Source organism: Pelmatolapia mariae, linkage group LG20, assembly GCF_036321145.2.
Source record: "Pelmatolapia mariae isolate MD_Pm_ZW linkage group LG20, Pm_UMD_F_2, whole genome shotgun sequence".
In the NCBI taxonomy this organism is placed as follows: Eukaryota; Metazoa; Chordata; class Actinopteri; order Cichliformes; family Cichlidae; genus Pelmatolapia; species Pelmatolapia mariae.
Window position 1 is genome coordinate 34,102,059 of NC_086244.1, and position 19,642 is coordinate 34,121,700.

At 40.9% G+C, this 19,642-nt stretch overlaps 1 protein-coding gene across 2 annotated transcripts; it reads left to right on the forward strand.

Annotated features, from left to right (window-relative positions):
* Positions 1-905: 905 nt before the first annotated feature.
* Positions 906-18,390, forward strand: plekhm2 (pleckstrin homology domain containing, family M (with RUN domain) member 2). 2 transcript variants are annotated; one of them, XM_063464014.1, is made up of 20 exons: positions 906-1,450; positions 3,029-3,135; positions 4,038-4,147; positions 4,236-4,335; positions 4,474-4,561; positions 4,656-4,830; positions 5,592-5,651; positions 8,614-8,887; positions 8,969-9,754; positions 9,838-9,907; positions 10,086-10,176; positions 10,677-10,741; positions 10,893-10,981; positions 13,007-13,139; positions 13,540-13,730; positions 14,012-14,077; positions 14,188-14,347; positions 14,595-14,774; positions 15,361-15,477; positions 15,597-18,390. In XM_063464014.1, exons 1-20 carry the CDS (start codon positions 1,391-1,393, stop codon positions 15,732-15,734), a joined length of 3,060 nt encoding a protein of 1,019 aa, XP_063320084.1. In that variant the 5' UTR covers positions 906-1,390; the 3' UTR covers positions 15,735-18,390. The 2 variants fall into 2 exon arrangements, with proteins under 2 accessions (XP_063320084.1, XP_063320085.1); XM_063464015.1 differs by lacking the exon at positions 5,592-5,651.
* The last annotated feature ends 1,252 nt before the right edge of the window (positions 18,391-19,642 follow it).

Sequence of the window (19,642 nt, forward strand, 5' to 3'; positions counted from 1 at the left end):
AGAGGCGCTGACTGTAATGCAGTGGTTGTGAGAGGTTTTTTTACACTTTGGAATCACTCAGTGGCCCTTGTCTGTTCTGAAGTCAGTCAGCGTTTGTTTAAAGTTGCTTTACAATTGATTAAATATTTCAAGTCAAACATTTGCTTAGAAATGGGGAAGAAATTTACAATAAAATTTGACCTGCATTGTTTTATTTTTCAGCCAGAAAAGTTTATTGTGGTAACTACATGGCAACAACTCATTTGTTTTTTTGATAAGATTAATGTGTTTCCAAATAAGTTGGAGTCATCTTAATAAAATATTGACATTCCACTCAATAGAAATGCCTGTTGTCTCTTAACTTAACACGCAATAGCGGTGTGCATTGAAATGTTACGACTGGTTTGGTCCACTGAATGTGGAGCTGCTATGATTTGTGTTTAAGGCAAAATAAATGTTTAATGACACTCATTTTAATGTGCAGATACTTAACAAGAAGCGAAATGTGGGGAAAAGTAAAAATGAACAACTATCAAAACTCTAGATATTGTTTTAGAGGAGGGGGGGGGGGGGGGTGTTAAACAAACCTTAATCTTGATATGTCCACATTTTTAAAAAAGAGCCAGGATGCTTTAGCATTCACCAAGGTGAATAAGGTCTGAAGAAGAGCTGGAACCGCTGGGGGAAAAAAGTTTATGACTAAGTTAAGACAATGGAGTCTTGTGCCGAATTCATCACTTCATTCAGATTAATTCAATCACACACTAATTTACATTGATATTGGGTTTATGCACAATTCTGAGCATAAAATCTTTAAATTTGCGAAAATTTAAGGTCCTTCAGTCTGCGATTAACAAACCGGATGACGTAATTGACGTAACCCACTGACGGCGTGAGTTCAGTTGTCACTTAGCAGATGATAGCATGAAAGTAACCTTAGCATGCGTTACATTGATTAATTAACTACGGAAATAAACACAAAGACGTGACTTAAAGTAGGCGTAGTTCACAAGTGGCAGTCAAAGTAATAAAACGCAGAGTGTGAGAAAAATCGGTTCTACTAACAGTAAAATGTGGGTTAACTTTAAAACTTGTTAGCTATCGCAAGCCCCTGGAAAAAAAAGTCGAGTGGCTAAAGCTAATGGACAGCCATAGGGTAATTGCACTAGGTTAACCGGGCTGTTCGGTGACTGAGGTTACACTGCCTCGCTGTTTGCTTGGCGTTAGCACTATAGTCCCGAGCTAGTGTCGGTCGCTAACACTGACAACAAGTCCTATATTGCTAGTTTGGAAACCAGTTGTGTTGGTGGGCAGGATAATATTAGCAAGCTACTGCAGGCGGCGTTAGCTTTAACAAAACAAGTGCTTTGAGTCAGCTGACTGCCTGCTGAAAGCTGCCAACAGACCAGTGATGGATCAACTGAAAGTAAAGGATCGTATACTGGAAAATATCTCATTTTCTGTTAAGAAGGTAAGCGCTGCTGGGTTGGTTACCGCTAAAATACTGCCAGACATTTTCGCGTTAAGATTTTTCACACGTTTGAATCACTATAGCTAACATTAGGTCATCTTTTGTCTGCTAAAGAGGGCAACTTTCAAGTCAGGAGGACACAGGAGGGCCTTGCCCCTTCTGATAGAAAAAAATAGCGCAGTAAATGTTTCATATAATGTTTTATGACTCCAGCTCTCAGTTAAGTAGAAGTTTGTGTCTTTTTTTGGCCATGGTAACAAAAGTGACACCAAGCCCCTGTGTTTGTTCACTGCGGCATGTGTTATAAACATACCTGCAACCATAAATCCGACACATTTGTAGCAAAAGAGGTCAGTAGATCTTTGCTCTTGATTTTAAATGTAAGTAATGGCAGTTTTGGAAGTCATGTGCAGATCTGCTTGGTGTTGTGGAGCAACATTTCCTATAACCTGACAGACAGCATTGCACCGTCTTCCTTCTTCTCTCCCAGTTAGTTTTTGCATTCCTTTTCAAAAACCACGTTTACCTATTTAATTATTTATTTTTTGTCAATTTATTTATTGTTTTATATCGTTTTATATTATTACTGTTATATATATTTAATCTTCTTCCCCTTGACATTTTCATTTATCTCTGTGTTGTATTTTCCAGTCCAAATCACCAGTCCCATAATCAGGTGATTGAATTAGAAAAATTCCATATTTGTGTGTTTAGTCCATCAAGCAAATATCTGTGTTTCACCAGGTTTTACCCTGTAATTTACCATGTTCATGTGTTTTATTGGACTGACACCTAAAGGACTGTAACAGTGCTTGTAAGCAGATATTCCTCAAGCTTCTGGGCAAATGTACAGTGTTTACCTCTGACAAACATTAGTCATGTGAATAAAGTCAAAGGAAATAAATGATCGTTTTTTTCTTGAGTTGCAATCCTCAAACCTTTCCCCAAAGTGCACACAGTTTGTTCATGCTTTGGCATTTTAATACATTATATTAGGTTCAGGATTAAGTTCAAGGGGCTTTGCAGGTCAGTCCAGGACAATGAAACAGTGTTGCCTGTCACTATTTGGTCCTCGGTGCCAGCACATGCGATTTGAAGCGAAATAGTCACTACAAGGATAGAAGTGGCACCGCTCATCACTAATCACATTGAAGACCAATCACGTGAACAATGTATGAACTAAAGCCTGTTTAGTACCTCCTGTCCGTATTATAGGTAACAAGAAATACATGCATATCCTATGGCTAGCTGAAGTCTTGTGTTGTATTGTAGGATTAATTTTCCTGACACCTTGTCCTAAATGTTATTCTTGCAGTGTTGATGACATCCATGAAGATACTTTAACTTCATCATCAATTATATTGCTTTAGTTTCATAGAACGTCATCTTGGATTTCAAACAGATAGTTTGAAATCAAAGATGCTGTTGTGTGAAACTAAAGCAATACAAATAACAGTGGATGACCAGTTTTACAAATTCAGTCATGGGAAGAGGTCCTTTACATGGTTTATGTTGGTGGCTATTTTATTTGTCTAGAGTGAATGAACAACAAAACAAACCAACAATGTCTCTTCACAGCTGCAGAGTTACTTTGCTGCCTGCGAGGATGAAACTCCAGCTATTCGGAATCACGACCGGGTACTGCAACGGCTCTGTGAACACCTTGACCACGCTCTGCTATATGGGTAAGATGGTCACTAGAAGCAGATTGCACACACTGTACATAAAAGCTACCATGACACCATGATTTGCAAGATTCCCATCAAGCTGAGCATTTTACTTGTTGCCCTTTGAGTGCTTTCAAGCTACATGTCAGTAACTGTGTAGACACCCCAAAAGGTTGATTTTGTTCATCTTTTCGTAGCGTTTTCAGTGAGAGAAACATTTCGTCACTCATCCAAATGACTTCTTCAGTCTCAGCTGACTGTAGGTTTCCCCAACCTTATAAACAGAACATTTGTACAGTAACTGAGACCAGCCCAATGAATGAACAATGGGCTGTGAGGTCAGTTTCTTGATCATTACTATGCAAATTGTCATGACCGTTGATAAACAACCACCGATCAAAGCCCATTGATCATTGATCAAAGCCCATTGATCATTGATCAAAGCCCATTGATCATTGATCAAAGGCCATGAGTGTGGAGACAGTTTGTTCGATTTGTCAACCACAAGATGGTCCTGCTCTAAAGCATAGCCTTGTACAAAATAAACATCATGTTGTGTTTCCATAAGACCTGAACCTAGAAAATGAGACCATAAACTCTTCCAGAAAATGTTTACTGAGGCCATGAATCAAGGGAGGAACAGTCCATTTTTGCTATGCACTCTGACTTTTTGCAGCTGTGTGAGACTCCCCCTGCTGATGAGGGAGAATGCAGTTTAAAATCTCTTCTGCACTGGCTTCAGTTGTCAGATCCAGATGTTGAATAGATCTTTTGTATAAAGTCTATGGATTGAAAGAGCAAACATTTGTATCAATTGTATTTTTTCTGTGTTTTTCTGCAAGATTTATGTCCTTCCATGATATCTGTTACAACTTGTGGATGCTTTTGGTTTCAATTTACATATATACTTTTCACTGCAGGCTGCAAGACATTTCTTCGGGCTACTGGGTGCTGGTCCTTCACTTCACTAGAAGAGAGGCTGTGCGGCAGATAGATGAGCTTCAGCACATAGCAACCAACCTTGGTCGAAGTGAGGCATCTCTCTTAGACCAGCACACACACATGTGGAGTACTTGGAGAGTAAATTATTACTGAACCATTATGTTTGTTGTTTGTAGGTCGTGCATGGCTATACCTGGCACTGAGCGAGAGCTCTTTAGAGAGCTATCTTCGGCTCTTTCAGGAGAACCAAGCACTGCTGCATAAGTATTATTTCAAGTAAGTCATCTAGTCGTTTGATCCCGATGGCTTAAAGGAAATGAAGTGTTACTAATCAGTTATATTGAAACTGAAACATTGTCTTTTGTGAACAAGTCTCACAAATTTTTGTTGTTTAAAAAAATTCTTCACGGGTAGGAACGCACTGGTCTGCAGTCACGACCACCTCACACTCTTTCTCACGCTGGTGTCCGGCCTGGAGTTCATTCGCTTCGATCTGGAGCTGGTTAGCATATACTTGACTACCATATCAATACAAACGAAATTTCTTAAATGACTGCAGCGTAACTATATGTTTTTGTTGGGTCTTGGTGGTTCAGGATGTGCCCTATCTAGATGTGGCCCCCTACATGCCAGAATACTACAAACCACAGAACCTGCTGGACTTTGAGGAAAGACTGCCCAGCTCAGACAGCCTGTCTCTGCACTCCTTCACCTCCCTCACCTCCACCAACCTGGAGTGGGATGATAGTGCCATAGCTCCCTCTAGTGAAGGTAAGGTGTACTTAATGTGCTAATCCGTAGCTAATTTTTATTTCCTGCTTTTCTTACTTTTCTTCAGATTTGATTATGTGTGTTTTAGAGTAGAGAAACAGACTAACTGGTTTTGCAATCTTTGCAACTTTACAGGCTATTAATTCTTTAATAGCCCTTAAAGTCAAGATTGAGTAGTCAGTTTATTTTATTTATTGATTTTTTTTTTTTTTTTTTAATAGCCAATAGAAATATGTAGTGTTAGTTTTAAGTGTTACTGTGTCTGCAGTGTGTGGAATTGGCTCTCATGTTATTATATTCTGCTCTTCTGCTGAGAGGACATGCAGGCATGGCAGGCTGTATTTTGGGGTTTATGATGTAATCAGGGTTCACATCAGTGCAATCACACACTCATGTGCTTTTGCTCATACTGTGATGTCAGGTTAATGGCATGTCAAAGCAGAAGTTAGTTTGACCTTCGCCTTTTATTACTCAAAGTTATCAAAGTGCATTTTATCAGCTGACTTGGCGTGCAGATGCCATTGGTCATTGAATATTGTCATCAGGGTGATTGCAGCACTAAGCATTTCCCATTCACACCCCACAAAGTACCAAGCCAGTTCTCCTTTTTTTAGTTCCCACTATTTTTCCACATTGATTCTGTTATTTTGTGTTCCACATATCATGTTGTTTTACTGTTTCTGTGACATTGACTCAGTCTCCTCTCACCTGTCTCCACTCCACCTCTCTCTAATGTTGAATGTTATTCCTCCTTTTTTTAGATTATGATTTTGGTGACATCTTCCCCGTGTTGCAGTCATTGCCAAGTGCAGACTGGGAAGGTGGGACATTGGTCAACCCTCCCTCTCCTGCCCTACCATGCCTCCTTCCTTCCTTTCCTTCCTACTGTCTGGCATGTTTGTGCTTAAAGCATGCTGGATACTCTACCAGTAAAAACTGCTAGCTGGTGTAAAATATTGTATCTCAAGACACAGAAATACACTTGATTAATGGGAAATGGGTAAGAGTGGTTGAGTTTTATGTAGGTGATTTCAGTTGAATTGTAGGCGAATTTCAATCTGAAGTTTTGTGACACATGACTGATTTTTTTTTTTTTTATGAATGAATGTGATGTACATTTACTCCCATAGCTGGGAATTTCAAATTACATTGTGTACGTTTAATACAAATTTAAAAGCACAGTGCTTTCTTCCATAATTACAAAAGTGAAACTCATAGAAAAGGTACCAATTAATAAACACACGCATAGGACATGGGTACTTAGAGCTGAAAGACTTTAGTAAAGCTTTATTAAATAATCATATTAATTCAGTTAGAAAAGAGGCTTATTTTACAGGAAGGTAAACATTGACTAGTAAGTTTGTTTCACCTGGGAACTCGGTGTTGGGTGGGTTATAAATGAGGACAAAATTATAAGCCCCACTATGAACATTTTTGTTTTTAAAAGTATTTCCAAGTGCTGTTAAACAGGCCAAAGATTTGTTTTAACGCAGCTTTTCCAGACATCCTTGTTTTATTTTAGATGCTTACATTATTTTACACAGAGAACAAAATTATTTCACAAAAACTACCAGGGTCACAGTTATTAGCTCTCCTGATGCTAAAAGTCAGTTGTGTATCTTTTTTGCTGGATAACAGCCTGCAGGAGTTTGTTGTAGTTTTCAAAAAGTCTCTCACGCGTCTGCTGAGCAATCCCAGTTCATTTTTCTTTGGCGATTCTCTCAAGCTCCTCCAGATTCGATGGTCTTCATCTCCAGGAGCGACTTATGTTTGGATTAATGGTGTCAGGCCCAGTTTTGCTGCGGCCTGCTTGAGGGTTTCTTTGAAAATCTTCACGTATCCTTCTTTCTTTATGATTCCTTTCACCTTGATGAGATTCGCAGTACCAGAAACAGTGAAGCATACCTACTTCCTCATACTCCCATCACTGTGTTTCACTGCGCAGAAGTTTTTCTTGGTCTACAACCTCACAATCCATTCTTGTGCAGGGTTCTAGTGATCGTCTTCTTTGAGAGTACAATTCCCGACTCGGTCTTTGAAATCGTTCTCTTCCTACCTCAGCCAGGTTTGTTCTGTGCTGTGTCACTCTCTTTGAAATTCTTGATGATAGTTCTCACTCCAGTTCATAACACTTTGGAAACGCTTTGATAGCTTTGTATATCCATCTCCTGCTTTGTGAACGTCAACGATTGTTTTTCTCGAGTCTAAACTGATTTTTTTTTGTTTTTGGCATGATGATTTCTCAAGTGACAGCTCAAACCCTCGCTGAAGTTTTATACTGTGTAAATTGGAAGATAACCCTCAGCTTTAACTTGATTTTACTTTGACCATCACAAAGTTAAAGTAGTTTGTGCTATGGCTCAGTAAAAAGGTCAGTTTTTCAGGAGGCTAATAATATTGATCCTGGGGTTTTTTTTCTGAAATAATAATGTTATTGTGTGCAAATTGAACTTATTTATGCTTTCTAAAAAAAAAACTAGTATGTTTAGAAATGATGTGTTGAAAAATTCCTTGCTCTGTTTAAAAAAATAAAAATAAAAAGGGCATTTTTGACAAAAGCTTTAAATTTCATAGTTGGGCTAATAATTTTGCCCTCATTTGTATTTGTTTTCTGTCATGTTGTGCATGTGTTACTTGTTGGGAGAATGGTCCCTGTGCTCACTATGCCTTATTATTTACCACAGCAAGAGGTGCTCCAGAAGTAGCTGTAACTCACCTCATTGAGTCTGTCTCCGGTACACTGTGTATCTGTCTGTCTGGCATACCATTTTGTGTAATGTCGTCCTGTGTCATGTGTTGCACTGGCCTAGGTTCAGCTAAGCTGTAGTGTAAGGGTCAAGAGTGATTATCGTTCTTGGTCACAGAGTTCAAATGAGCTTTTAACTTTATTTTACCACATGTGTATACATTAAGCTCCCGCATGCACACGCAATCTGCAAATGTGAAATTTGTCACCATTAACAATTCATTCCACAGACAAAAAATTATTGGTCCAAACATCGTTTGGAGAAATCTTCAAAGTCGTCTAACTCTTTAAGCTGTAGTTCTATTTGCTGACATCAGGGCTGAGATACTCCAGGTTTCTGTCATGCACAGATGTTCTAGTTCTTAGTACCTCAATTCCAGATATCCACCTTTTAGAAAAAGCAGGATGCTGTTGGATAACAAATGCTATTTTCCTTTTGCAGAGCCATCCTAGCTGCCAATGGCTCTCTATATTCTTGACAAAGCATGCTTGTCCATTTTCTGAAGCTTTGATGAGAATATAAATGTCAAATGCAGCTTGTAAAAAAACACAACAGTCATTATTAATAACCCTAATGTCAAATACTGAGTCCTCTAAATTATTCAGACATATCCATGTATCATCTAACTCTGCCAGCTACAGTGATAAAGCTTGACCTAGGTCTGTGCCTGTGCAAAGAAAACCTCTGCCTGTGTGCCTAACTGAGCTCTTACTTGTTGCATTTTGTGCTTTCTTGGCCCTGCCAAAGGCCTACCAAGAACTCTGCATTCCCTAACATTTGTTGTGCTACACAGGTGAAGGAATACACACACTTTTTTGTGGCACTGTTTTGTTGGTCACTTCTCACATTCTGATAAAAATTCATGAATAGAAAGAATTCTCCTTCATATTACTTCTTTGTAGTATTTACTACCAAACCAACAGGACGGTGCAAACGAAAAAAATTCTGTGTATTTCTACAATGGCGTCAATGTAAATGTAATAACTGCCGATGCTTTTGCATGAAATAATTGAATCTCTGTGCCTTTTCATGGTAGAGGGTGACCTGACTGACCAGGCAAGCTGCCCACGGTCCAGTGGCTCTGATCCACAGACGGTCATAAGCGACACTGTGGTGCTTTCTACCACTGTGAAGGTGAAGCTACCGCCTGTGTCTCCTCACAGCCCCACATTCAGACACAACCCATTCAACGAGGACTCGGACACCAATACCTCAGCTGACGTCACACCAGTTCATGTGCCTAGCCGCCACAGTAGCACCACCACAGGGGATGACACGGAGATCAACAGCAATGAGCTTGAGGTTATTAGGTAGGGTAGATACAGCTTCCGTTACTGGCATGCTCATATTTCTGGTGTTTCAAACAAGCGCTAACGCCTCTGTTGTTCCAGGATGGCAAAACGAAGGAAACCAACAAAGAAGAGACGTGGAAAGAGCTTTACCGATTCCATCAGCAGCACCCATAACTCCATCTCCTCTGAACAAGTGGAAATGGAAAGTAGCATCACTTCAGTAGATGCTGATTTAGTTAACTGCCCTATAGTGAAGCTGTATGATGAAGGAGAGTTGAGGAGAAGCCGGCTTGGATCAGAGGTTCTGGATGAAGGACGCGATGATGGAACAGGCCTGCGACTCCCAGAGATGGCAGACACCTCCATGGACAGCTTGGGCCAACCGCTGTGTGACGTCATTGACCAGCTCAATGGGGCTCTGGATCGAGAGGACACCTGGGAACATCCAGAGGAGGAGAAAAATAGCAAATGCTCTTATCGGAGCTCCGAGCCTCCTGCACAGCAGCCCTTTCGTAAGGATTCAGGGGGTAAACCACCTGATCCGGCCCCAGGAGAGACCTCTTGCTCCCCTCTGGCCAAAAGCCCCGGCTTCCTGCCGACCTCTCCAGTTCCTGCAGACGTTTGCTGCTTTACCCCCAACAGTCCAGACTCTGCTCCCACGGGTGGTAGCCACCATGACTCTACAGAGCTTAGCCAGTCACAAACTTTTTCAGGTGGCCTTGAAGATGAAAGAGAAGCAGAAGCGATTGCAGGACAAGAACCCGTCTTGAAGGAGGAGGAAGACGCACAAACAGACAAAGAGACTTTTAAAGCCAAAGAAGCAAAACAAGTATTACAAGAGGAGAAGCTTAGTCCCTCTGAAAGTTCTCATCCTGCAGAGTTTAAGTAAGCAGCTGAACAAAATGAGCTGTTTGTTGTTATATCGTTGTTTAATGTTTGTTTAATAGTGTTCGTCATTCAAATTTCAGGGTGGACAACAATCACTTGCTGCTGCTTATGATTCATGTGTTCAGAGAGAATGAGGAGCAGCTCTTCAAGGTAAAGACGGAGAGAGAGTTTTTTTTATTGTCTTGAAAATTCAGCGTCATTAAGACTCTACGGAAACTTTAAGGGATGGTGGTTTTAGTGTTGTTGCACCTGCTGGTTTTGAAATCAGAGAAGTGGATACGGCTGACAGTTTCCAACACTTGTCTCAGCTTTTTCTTTGTGTTTTCAGATGGTGAGGATGAGCACAGGTCACATGGAGGGGGACCTGCAGCCTCTTTATCTGCTGCTGACTGACTGTTACATCTACCTTCTTAGAAAGGGTGAAAGTCTTGTCTGTAATAAGGGATGAACAAGTCCAAAACTTAAACTGGGAATTAATAATAATGGCATTTGTTCCCACAATATATATTTAAAGTATATATTTAACAGTTTGGGGAACAGTGGTGTCCAAGTTTCACAGTTTCAAGTTTTATATATCTCATATTTCCCTGTACATTCAAAATCTTCCTTTACTGTCCACAAAAGATGCCAAAGAGGAAAAAATGAACACATAAATAGGATGAACGATCATTTAAAAACAATAGAAAAAATTAGAAATAACACCAAATGAGAAACACAGAAGAAATAGAAGATATACATACAAAACTATATCAATAAAATAAAACAATCTGAGCTGCAATAAGATCTTTACATATTTATATAATTTAGAATACTACATCAGCTGAATGTGCTGTAGTAGGATAGCAGTACCTGTATTTGTGCTGCACATAATGTTTACACATGAGATTAACATTTCTGCATGTCTCGTATTCCTCCGCAGGTGCAGCAGAGAAGCCCTACACAGTAGAAGATGCTGTTTCTTATAACGAGCTGGACTACATATCAGTAAGCTCTTAATTACAGAAGTTGCATGTTTCTATTACGCAGCACGCAGTTACCTCATCATATTTATCGCATACAGACTACATGCTCTGAGTTGTGAAGCCAAACATGACAGTTTTGTTTCTGATGAAGTCATGATGTTGTTTTCATTTAGGTGGGCCTCGATCAGCAGACAGTAACTCTGGTTTGCACCAACAGACGAAGAAAATTCCTCTTGGACACAGCTGACACCTCGCTGACAAGGTGAGTACATATCTGTGCCTCATAATTGTTTTTACTAGTTTAGCTCCATGCAGTATCTGACGTCCGGTATTTACGTCCATCTGACATGATTGTGTCTTTGCAGCATGTCTGCGCAGTCTCTCCTCTCATATTTGCTTTTTTTTTTTTTTTTTTTTTTTTTTTTTTTTTTTTTTTTGTTTTGTCTGTCCCATTTGGTTCTTTAGCCGTCAGAATTGTTGTCTGAAGACCAACAAGGATACCAAATGGATTTATTTTGCCAAATGGATCATCATGGCATTGCCGTATTGGTCCATTTGATCAACTTTTGTTGTTATTATTTATTTTATTTTCAGTAGTTACAGATGAGACAGACATGACTGGGGGATAGGAAAGGGAGAAAGAAAGAGAGGAAGGAAAAGAAAAACAGAAGGGAAGAGGGACAGTGAGAAAGGGCACTTACAAAGACAAAGAGGAAAAAAAAATCTCCTGGATCACCTGTTGAGAGAAAAAGAAGAGAAAACAAGCAAAAAAAAAACCAAATAACATACTAAACACAACACCATCATGTTAATCTAGCTAAGTGTAAACAGCAATAAATACTAAATATTGAATGTTGTTGTGCAGCACAGACAGCGCACAATGTGCTTTGAAGTAGCAGCTAAGAAAGGTGTAGTTTATGTCTACGAACAGTGAACACCCGTGTGCACACCCGTGTGGATCAGCGCGCTTGTATACAGAAGGTTTCCCCATGTAACGGTCTGCTAGAGGGTGTGGAGGGCCATAGCCCCGTCCCCCAGGGCATGAAGCAGGCATGGAGGAGATCCAGGCTCCAGACATCCAGGGACCCCAGAGTGCGAGAGCCCAAGGAGTACCACCGGAGGGGCAGCCGTGCCACCCTCCTGGGAAGGGCTGAGGAGATCCCCAGACGAGGGGTCACCCAGTAGCCACGGAGCAGAAGCCAGAGGGGGCTGCACTGGCGCGCCCGCCGGCTCTGCCGGCAGCCAGCTGTGCCAGAGTGAACCGAGCTGCAGGCCCCGAGGCCGGAGGTTCGAGGGCCCCCTTTGCCCCGGAAGAGGCCTGACCGAGCGACAGGCACCAGGCCCCGCCAAGTAGCCACCGGGAGTGAGCTGGTGTATACCTGAGCGCCCAGCCCCGGACACCAAGAACCACCAATGCACCGACCCCTGAGTGCATCAGTTACCGGCAGGGAGTATGGTGAGGGGAGATAGGCCTCCACACTTTGGAGGGCCTGGGTGTTCCCAGGGAGGTGGAGTCTAAGACCCGACCTGACATATAGACACAGACAAACAGGCACACACAGACACAAACATGCATTCCCACCCTCATGCACACATATACAAACACTCAGCACTCATCCAACGTAGGAATAGACATATATGCACATGTACACACAATCGCACTCCCCAAACATACTCTATACCCCGGGTCCAGGTACCCTCGCCCCCAGAGGGGGAAACGGCACCCAGACCCAAGAGATGTGACCCTTTCCCCCCGGGGTGGAGGCAAGCAGACCGCCCCAGGCCTCGCGGAAGCAGGGAGGCCAATCTGTCAGCCAACACCTCCTCCCAGCCCCCCGCCCCGATGGCTGGCAGAGAACGGGGGTGTGTGAAGACCCCATACCTCCCTCCTCCCGCTCATGTGTAGTGTTGCTGCGTGTTGTTCTAAAGTGCATTTAAAACAGGGGAGGGCATGGTGCTGCTGCCGGAGAGCAGCAGGTGTTAGCACGGCCCCTCCCGAGAACCCTCAATGTCTACATGGATTTAAAATTGAGATCCTCCTCTCATATTTGCATGCATGTATGGGCTGACATGTCAGAAATCAAATGATCTGCACTGAAATGAAGACTCTTCTGTGACTTAAGTTAATTTTATGTCCAGAGCAGGAGGCTAAATCAGTATTTCCATCCAACTGTAAGCATGTGAGCCGGAGAGATGCTGACTTTATAGAAGCATGAAGGTTACACCACCAAATGGTTGTTAGTCCCCCCTCCTTCTGACCTCTAGTCAATTTCTTCTTGACTTTTAGTTGGTTCCTGACTATTCTCAAGTCAGCTATGGTAAAAGGATGTCGAGAGCCTCCGTACCCCTCAGTTCTGACAGACGCCACCATGGAAAAACTGGCTCTCACCAAATTTGTCTCCCAGGAGTCTCACTCCGAGGTAAAGTAACTTTAAACACGATGATCACGTTCATTTCAATCATTACTGATATATAAAAAAGAACTTCCTGGTGCACCTGTTCAGGTAGGAGTACATATTTATACTAAAATAACAACTTTCCTTCAAAACAGCTTAGCATCCCTAACATCAAATATTATAACCCCAGTTCCAGTTGGGGCACTGTGCAAAATGTAAATGTAAATAAAAACAAAATGCAGTGACTTGCACATCTCATAAACCCATTAATCACTGTAGAAGATTAAAAACATCTTCATGATTGTTTTTCTTTCTATTTTACACGTAGGGTTGTAGAATAATTGAGAGTCCCTGCTTTACTGCTTTCATATTTCTTGGCAGACTTTAAAAGAGGTGGCTAACTGATCCTTACCTGTGTTCCCAGGTATCTGAAGTGTCTATTAAACTGTATTCACTGGTTCACTGGGAGGATCCTATGGACATGACTTTATCTCCCCAAGGTGGTCCACCAAATCTTGGAGGATTTTCCAGCACAAAAGAAGGGTCTCTGCAGTATCGGTCTGGAACTACATACCTGGGTAAAGAGCAGTGGAAGAACTGCTACCTCGTTCTCAGGTACGAGCAGGTTGTTGTCTCCTTATTTTAATATCAAACATTAACCCTCATGCATTGTGTGTTATCAGTTTTGTGAGGACTCTTTCCTTGAAAAAACAAATAAACCACTGATAAGCATTAACACCACTGACATACTTTTATGAGTACTATGTGCAAAAAGTGTAGATTACATTTACCATAGACCTCACTTCCCTCTATTCCCTTTAGCAGTCATAGTGAACTGTATGTGTTTAATGTGTCTTTTGTTAAGTTGAATGTAACTATGCCCTCTCGTCATGCAGTAATGGGATTCTGTACCTGTATGCAGAAAGAACAGATGTGACCCCCCTGCTCTCAGTCACCATGGGGTAGGCTTCAGATGCAGACTCTTCAAAATCCATGAAGCAAATGTGCACAGACACTGAAGTTCACTGGTATATTTTTCTCATGTTGTTTGTATTCTCTCACTTTTCAATAGAGGAGAGCACTGTGGAGGCTGCCGTCGCTCAAACAACACAGAACGTCCACATGCTTTCCAAGTCGTCCTGACAGAGCGCCCCCCGCTGGTGCTCAGTGCAAATAACGAGCAGGACATGGCTGAGTGGATGCAGTTACTCTGCCAGTCTGTGTCTAAAGGGGTGAGGAGAGAAAGATGGTAAAGACAGCCTGCTCATTAGTGTTCTTGAGGTTCACCCAACCATAAAAAACTCTTTAAAGAGCAATGGTTATGGTCTACTTTAGATATTAAAAGAGGAAGTGCATTATTTTCCTTCTATGTACCGGCCGTATGAAAATGATCATCACACATTTGTTACAACAGTTTCCGCTGTTCCCATATTTCTATAGGCATGGTGTAAATATAACATACAACTACCTTGCTTCCAGGTCATTCCTCAGGGTGTCTCCCCCACCCCGTGTATCCCATGTTGTCTCGTGGTGACCGACAAGAAGCTGCTGACTTGCCATCAGGACTGCCAGACGAGTTTCTTTCGTTCGCTGGGCAGTGCTGACATCTGTGATGTCATCGCTGTCAGCCTGGAGGCGGACATGGAGTACTGTGTTATTGTGAGTGACCATTTCTAAAGCTGGTGTTAGTTTTGCTAACATGGCTTACAGTGTAATCTCTGTCCTGTAGTGGAAATTGTATAGCACTGCTGGAACCACTGGAAATTTTATCATAATTTAATGAATGTTGATAAAACTCATGGTTGAGCCGATTACAGCTGTTGCCTTCGAGCTAGTCAAGAACTGTTGCACTGCTGATCTGGTGGAAATAAAATTTACAGAATGTGCCATCAGATTTCAGTTTGAGGGGTTACCTCATGTTCTGTCAAATGGTAAATAGACTCATTCTTCTACAGCTGTTTCCTACTCAAGCTCTCAAAACACTTTGTAGAACACACATAAATTCATAGAAGCACTTTTTTTTGCCTGAGTGCTTCTATGAACACACTTCAGGGTTCAGTATCTTGTCCAAGGACACTTTTGCATGCAGACTGGAGGAGCCAGGGATCGAACCACCAACCTTGCACTTACTAGATGACTTACTGTCACGGCTGCCCCATGTACATTGCATAAATTACGTTTCACTGCTTTAACACTTTTTTAACACTATAATAAGTGTCACTGTTATTCTCCGATTTGTTGGTAGGAGTTTGCGGCTGATCGGGCACAGTTCCTCCCGCCCTGGGTTTTGTACTTCAGCGGCTGTGGAGAAAGAGATCGATTGCTGCAGGCTTTGGACGACGCATGGAAAGCCATTTTTCAGGTAACAACATCGCTTAGTCTGTCACTTGTTGTGTGTTTAAGAAAAAATAGAGCAACTGTGCAGCCAGTGAAGATAACTACTGTCAGGATGTAACCCTCCTGCACCCTCTCCGCACACAGGTTGAGCTTCCTCACAGAGACGTTTCTGATCCATTGGTGCAGAAACGCTGCGGCGAGGCACTCGAGCTGATGAAGAGCGCCTGGCAGAGAGCCGACAGTCTGGCTCGAGGCAGAGCCCAGCGTGAACCGTGGTGCTGACAGACACGCACATGCATATCTACACATTTGCGTGTGTTTGCGGCCACTGAGTCTGATAGTTTCACAGGATGGGGTGTAACAGTTTGTGCCACTGCGTAGTCATAAACTAAAAGACTTATAAACCAACGAGATGTGATGTGGCTTGTGATGAACCTCTGATTCTTAAATGTAATCAGAGAAACTTCCTGTCGTAGAAGCACTGCGTGGTGCACATCACATTGCAATGATGCAAGACTGCAGAGTCTTTTAGTAAGCCTGATAAAACAGCATTATAACTCACTATCTTGGTATTCCTCATACATGGGAGCAGTGTAGACTGAGTCATGCCAAATCAAAGACATTTGCTGTCACATGATTTGATAATTGAGATATAGATAGAAAATGATAATTACATTATTTAGCATATTGAAGAAGCTTGATGGAGACACAGAACAATTACCAGAAGCTTCTCTGTAACATGAGAGTTTTATGCACGCACATATACAAAGCCATTAATGAAGCAGGAAATGGTTGGTTGTTGGTTTAGTAAAAAGTTGACACTCCATAGCCGGAACTTTCTGCACAGCTCACACACCCGTGTTAAGAAAAAGTCACTTGTTGCTTATTAACACTTAGAAAACGTGCTTCTGAACCATAATGGTGGCGTATCATCAGTGCAAACATACAGCACTGCACAGTATCATTGCATATTCACTGACGGTTACATATGTGTTGTGTACGTTTGGGATTAAGTTTCGGTTTGTCAGCAAGTAGTTACTCTGAAGTATTGTCGCATACACACTGCACGTCACCGGGAGAGAATGAGGATATCCGAATACTTAACGCTTGCACTGTTACATAACATGCTCATGGCTGCAGCGTCTGTCCGAGTTCTCGCTTTGTCAGTTTTAATGTTTTCACTCAGATGAAAATAACTTCTTTCAGGAAATACAACAAACTTGCCTTTTCTCCACTTTGCACAGATGAGTGGAGGTTTCCATGCCGACTTGCACTTTTTTTTCCCAGTTTTTTAAGCCGTACTGGTTGTGGCATTGCATTAACATGTCATGTTTTATTTTATTTCCTTTTTAGAGAAAATGGGAACAGTTGTTACCAAATTATCCAGTTTGGAGGTTTGTTTTTGTTTTTTAATGGAGGATTTAAGGTTTGTGTGAGGAGTCGTTTAATAACTGAGAGCTAAAGGATGTTTTGACTTCTCATTTTTATTTTGCACCCGTTGTTTATGCTGTACTGTAAGTTCTGGCCACACATCTAGATTATGACATGCCTGCGTCCTCTGCACTAGTCCCAAAGTAGGACCACGTTTGAGGTTTAAAATCCTTCAAAACTTTACAGTCTAGAGCCTTTTAAATAATAGCCTGTTACATTAGCTAATAGTAAAGCCTTAATCAGGCAAGAATACATAATTACAGGACAAATTTACAAAAAATAAAAAGCCTCCTACTTGGCATAGAAATTATTGTCGGTAGACATGCATGTTCAACAATCTGTCTTTAGTATTGAGCCTGATTAGAGGATTAAAGTGCTGCTGCATGTGCCGTGTGACTGCTCTTCCTGGAAGGCTGAGATAAATATGAGGTTTTCTTTGCGATGACAATGTTGCCTTTTTTAGCTGAACTGAATTAAATTGCCAAATTATTTAATTTAAGCACCAGTTTTTTTTTTCTTTCAGCAATGCCTTACACTTTATAATTTCACAGGGTCTAAAACAATCAACGTTTTCATTCTGGGTCCTTTGAGAGAAATGTCAATGCTTGTGTTCGGTGTAGGTCTGTGGGTCAGATACTTCTTACCACTATTTACTGTTGAATATGTATGGAAATGTTACCCAAGCCCTATACACATGTCACTGTGTTGTTCTCATGTCCGCATTGATCTGTATTTTAAGCTCTTCTAAGTGCCCCATGTTCTCTTTCACCTTCTGCTTTTATTTATTCGTATATATCTTTTTTTTTATTATTATTTTATAAACAAATCTAATCTCAGGTGAAAAGGGTACTTCACATCAGAACACTCACCAGTTGTTTCTTCTTTTTTGAGCGTTTTATCATTATTATTATTTTATTTTTTCTGCTTTGCAGCAGTCCTTTTTAAATTCTCTGCTTTCCTTTTGGTTCCTCCCGTGTGCTCAGTGCATTAAGAAGTGATTTTGCACACATGGACGGCTGCAGAGTGATGTCAACTGTTGGAAAAGGTTTTCTGGAGAAATCCTTTTATATTTTAATGGGTTCTAAAAAAGGATTGGTTGGCAGTGCAGTTAAATTCGTCTCCCACAGTGGGAAAGAAGCATTGCAATATTTGGACTTACTTGAAATGTTTGTCGGATGATTAATAATGAATGTGTTTAAGAGTTGGAGAATATGAATTGTATATAACGAGAAAGTCAAAGTTAGTCCTTTTAAGCAGTGTTTTTGAAGGTGAGACATTGCTGGCCAATGATGGAAGACATCTTTTAAGTAATGCATTATGCAAAAGCGCCTCTTGATTTTTGTTTAATGCATGTAATATTTTTATTGTGTTTAGCATTTTTATTAAAATGTACATGAAACACTAATCAAACATAACAGTCCCTGAACTCCCACTTGGAGAAGTGCATGTCCTGAAGGTTTTATACTGTTCATTTAATGTAACGAATGTATAAATAAATCTTTGTGAACTGTAACCAAACCTCGTCTCCTGTGGTGTCATTTCCTCTGCTTTTAGTGTGCCTGTTTGTGTTTTTTAACAGCTGCCTTTTTGTCATAGGTCACGCCAGTGAAATATGGTGCAATACAGTGGAGTCATGAGGGCAGTTGTGTTAGCGCAGGAACAGAAGATTCACGGGTAAGAGGGCACCTTAGGTCACTATGCTTTTAGGAAGTGTAACACAAAATGTGTTCCCATTGTCTGTGATTGTTTTAGATATATTTCTAGTGTATGTTTGCTCAATTAATAGTTTGTCTTGGGAAATTTGCTGTTTTTGTAGTGCCTATGACATGCTGCTTGGTGATTTGTATTACTTCTACCAAGGAGATTATGTTTCGAATGAAGTCTTGAATGAGTTCTGTTGAAACTTAGCAGGGGTGTAGAGTGGGCTCATGTTAGCAATCTATTCAAATTTGGCATACTTCCCCTTCAAAGTCCACTCAATAACTTATTGGTTGAAAATTGATTAAAAAAACCTTCTGACTTAGCAACTATGATTCTTAAAAGTGTGTTGTGTATTGTCAACTTAAAGAAAGCACCATGTAAAGATTTAAAATATCATGTCACATTTGACCTCTGACCTTTTCTTCAAGGCCAGTAGATTGATCTGAAGGTCAAAGTGATAATAATGCTATGTAGAGCTTAAATACATATTCATTTTTAATTTTCTGTACTTTACACACATTTAAAAACAAATAAAACAAAATGAATAATATGCAATACTAATCCCTTAAAAAGTAAACACTGCTTCGATCACTGCTTCGGTGTTTTAAATCAAAGTGTTCAAACGTTTTCTGACCATGTCACACTGAGACAGTGACAGATGAGCTGTTACATATTCATAGTTTGCTATTTCAGTTACTGTTTTAGTGTCAATGTTGTAATTTCTCTGACACACCTGCAGAGGTCATACAAACAGTTTGCATCCAAGCCTGATGTAAACCAAAGTGTATAGGGACGTCTGTTATACGGTGTGTATGTTGCAGGTAGTGAGTAACTTATGACTGAAACACCCAAAGTGCTTTTATGTGAATCAAGTTATTTACTTTTGGCAGAGCAAATATGGGTCTCGAGCTGTGTACTCTGAGAATAACAACCTAGCTTTTAAGTTCGGAGCACCTTGCAAATGCTGAAGGTGTCGATAAACTTAAAGGATGTTTGGTATCAGCTGACTCAGTTTGTAGTGAAAGGAAGACGTTCAAGATAGCATCAAATACAATCCA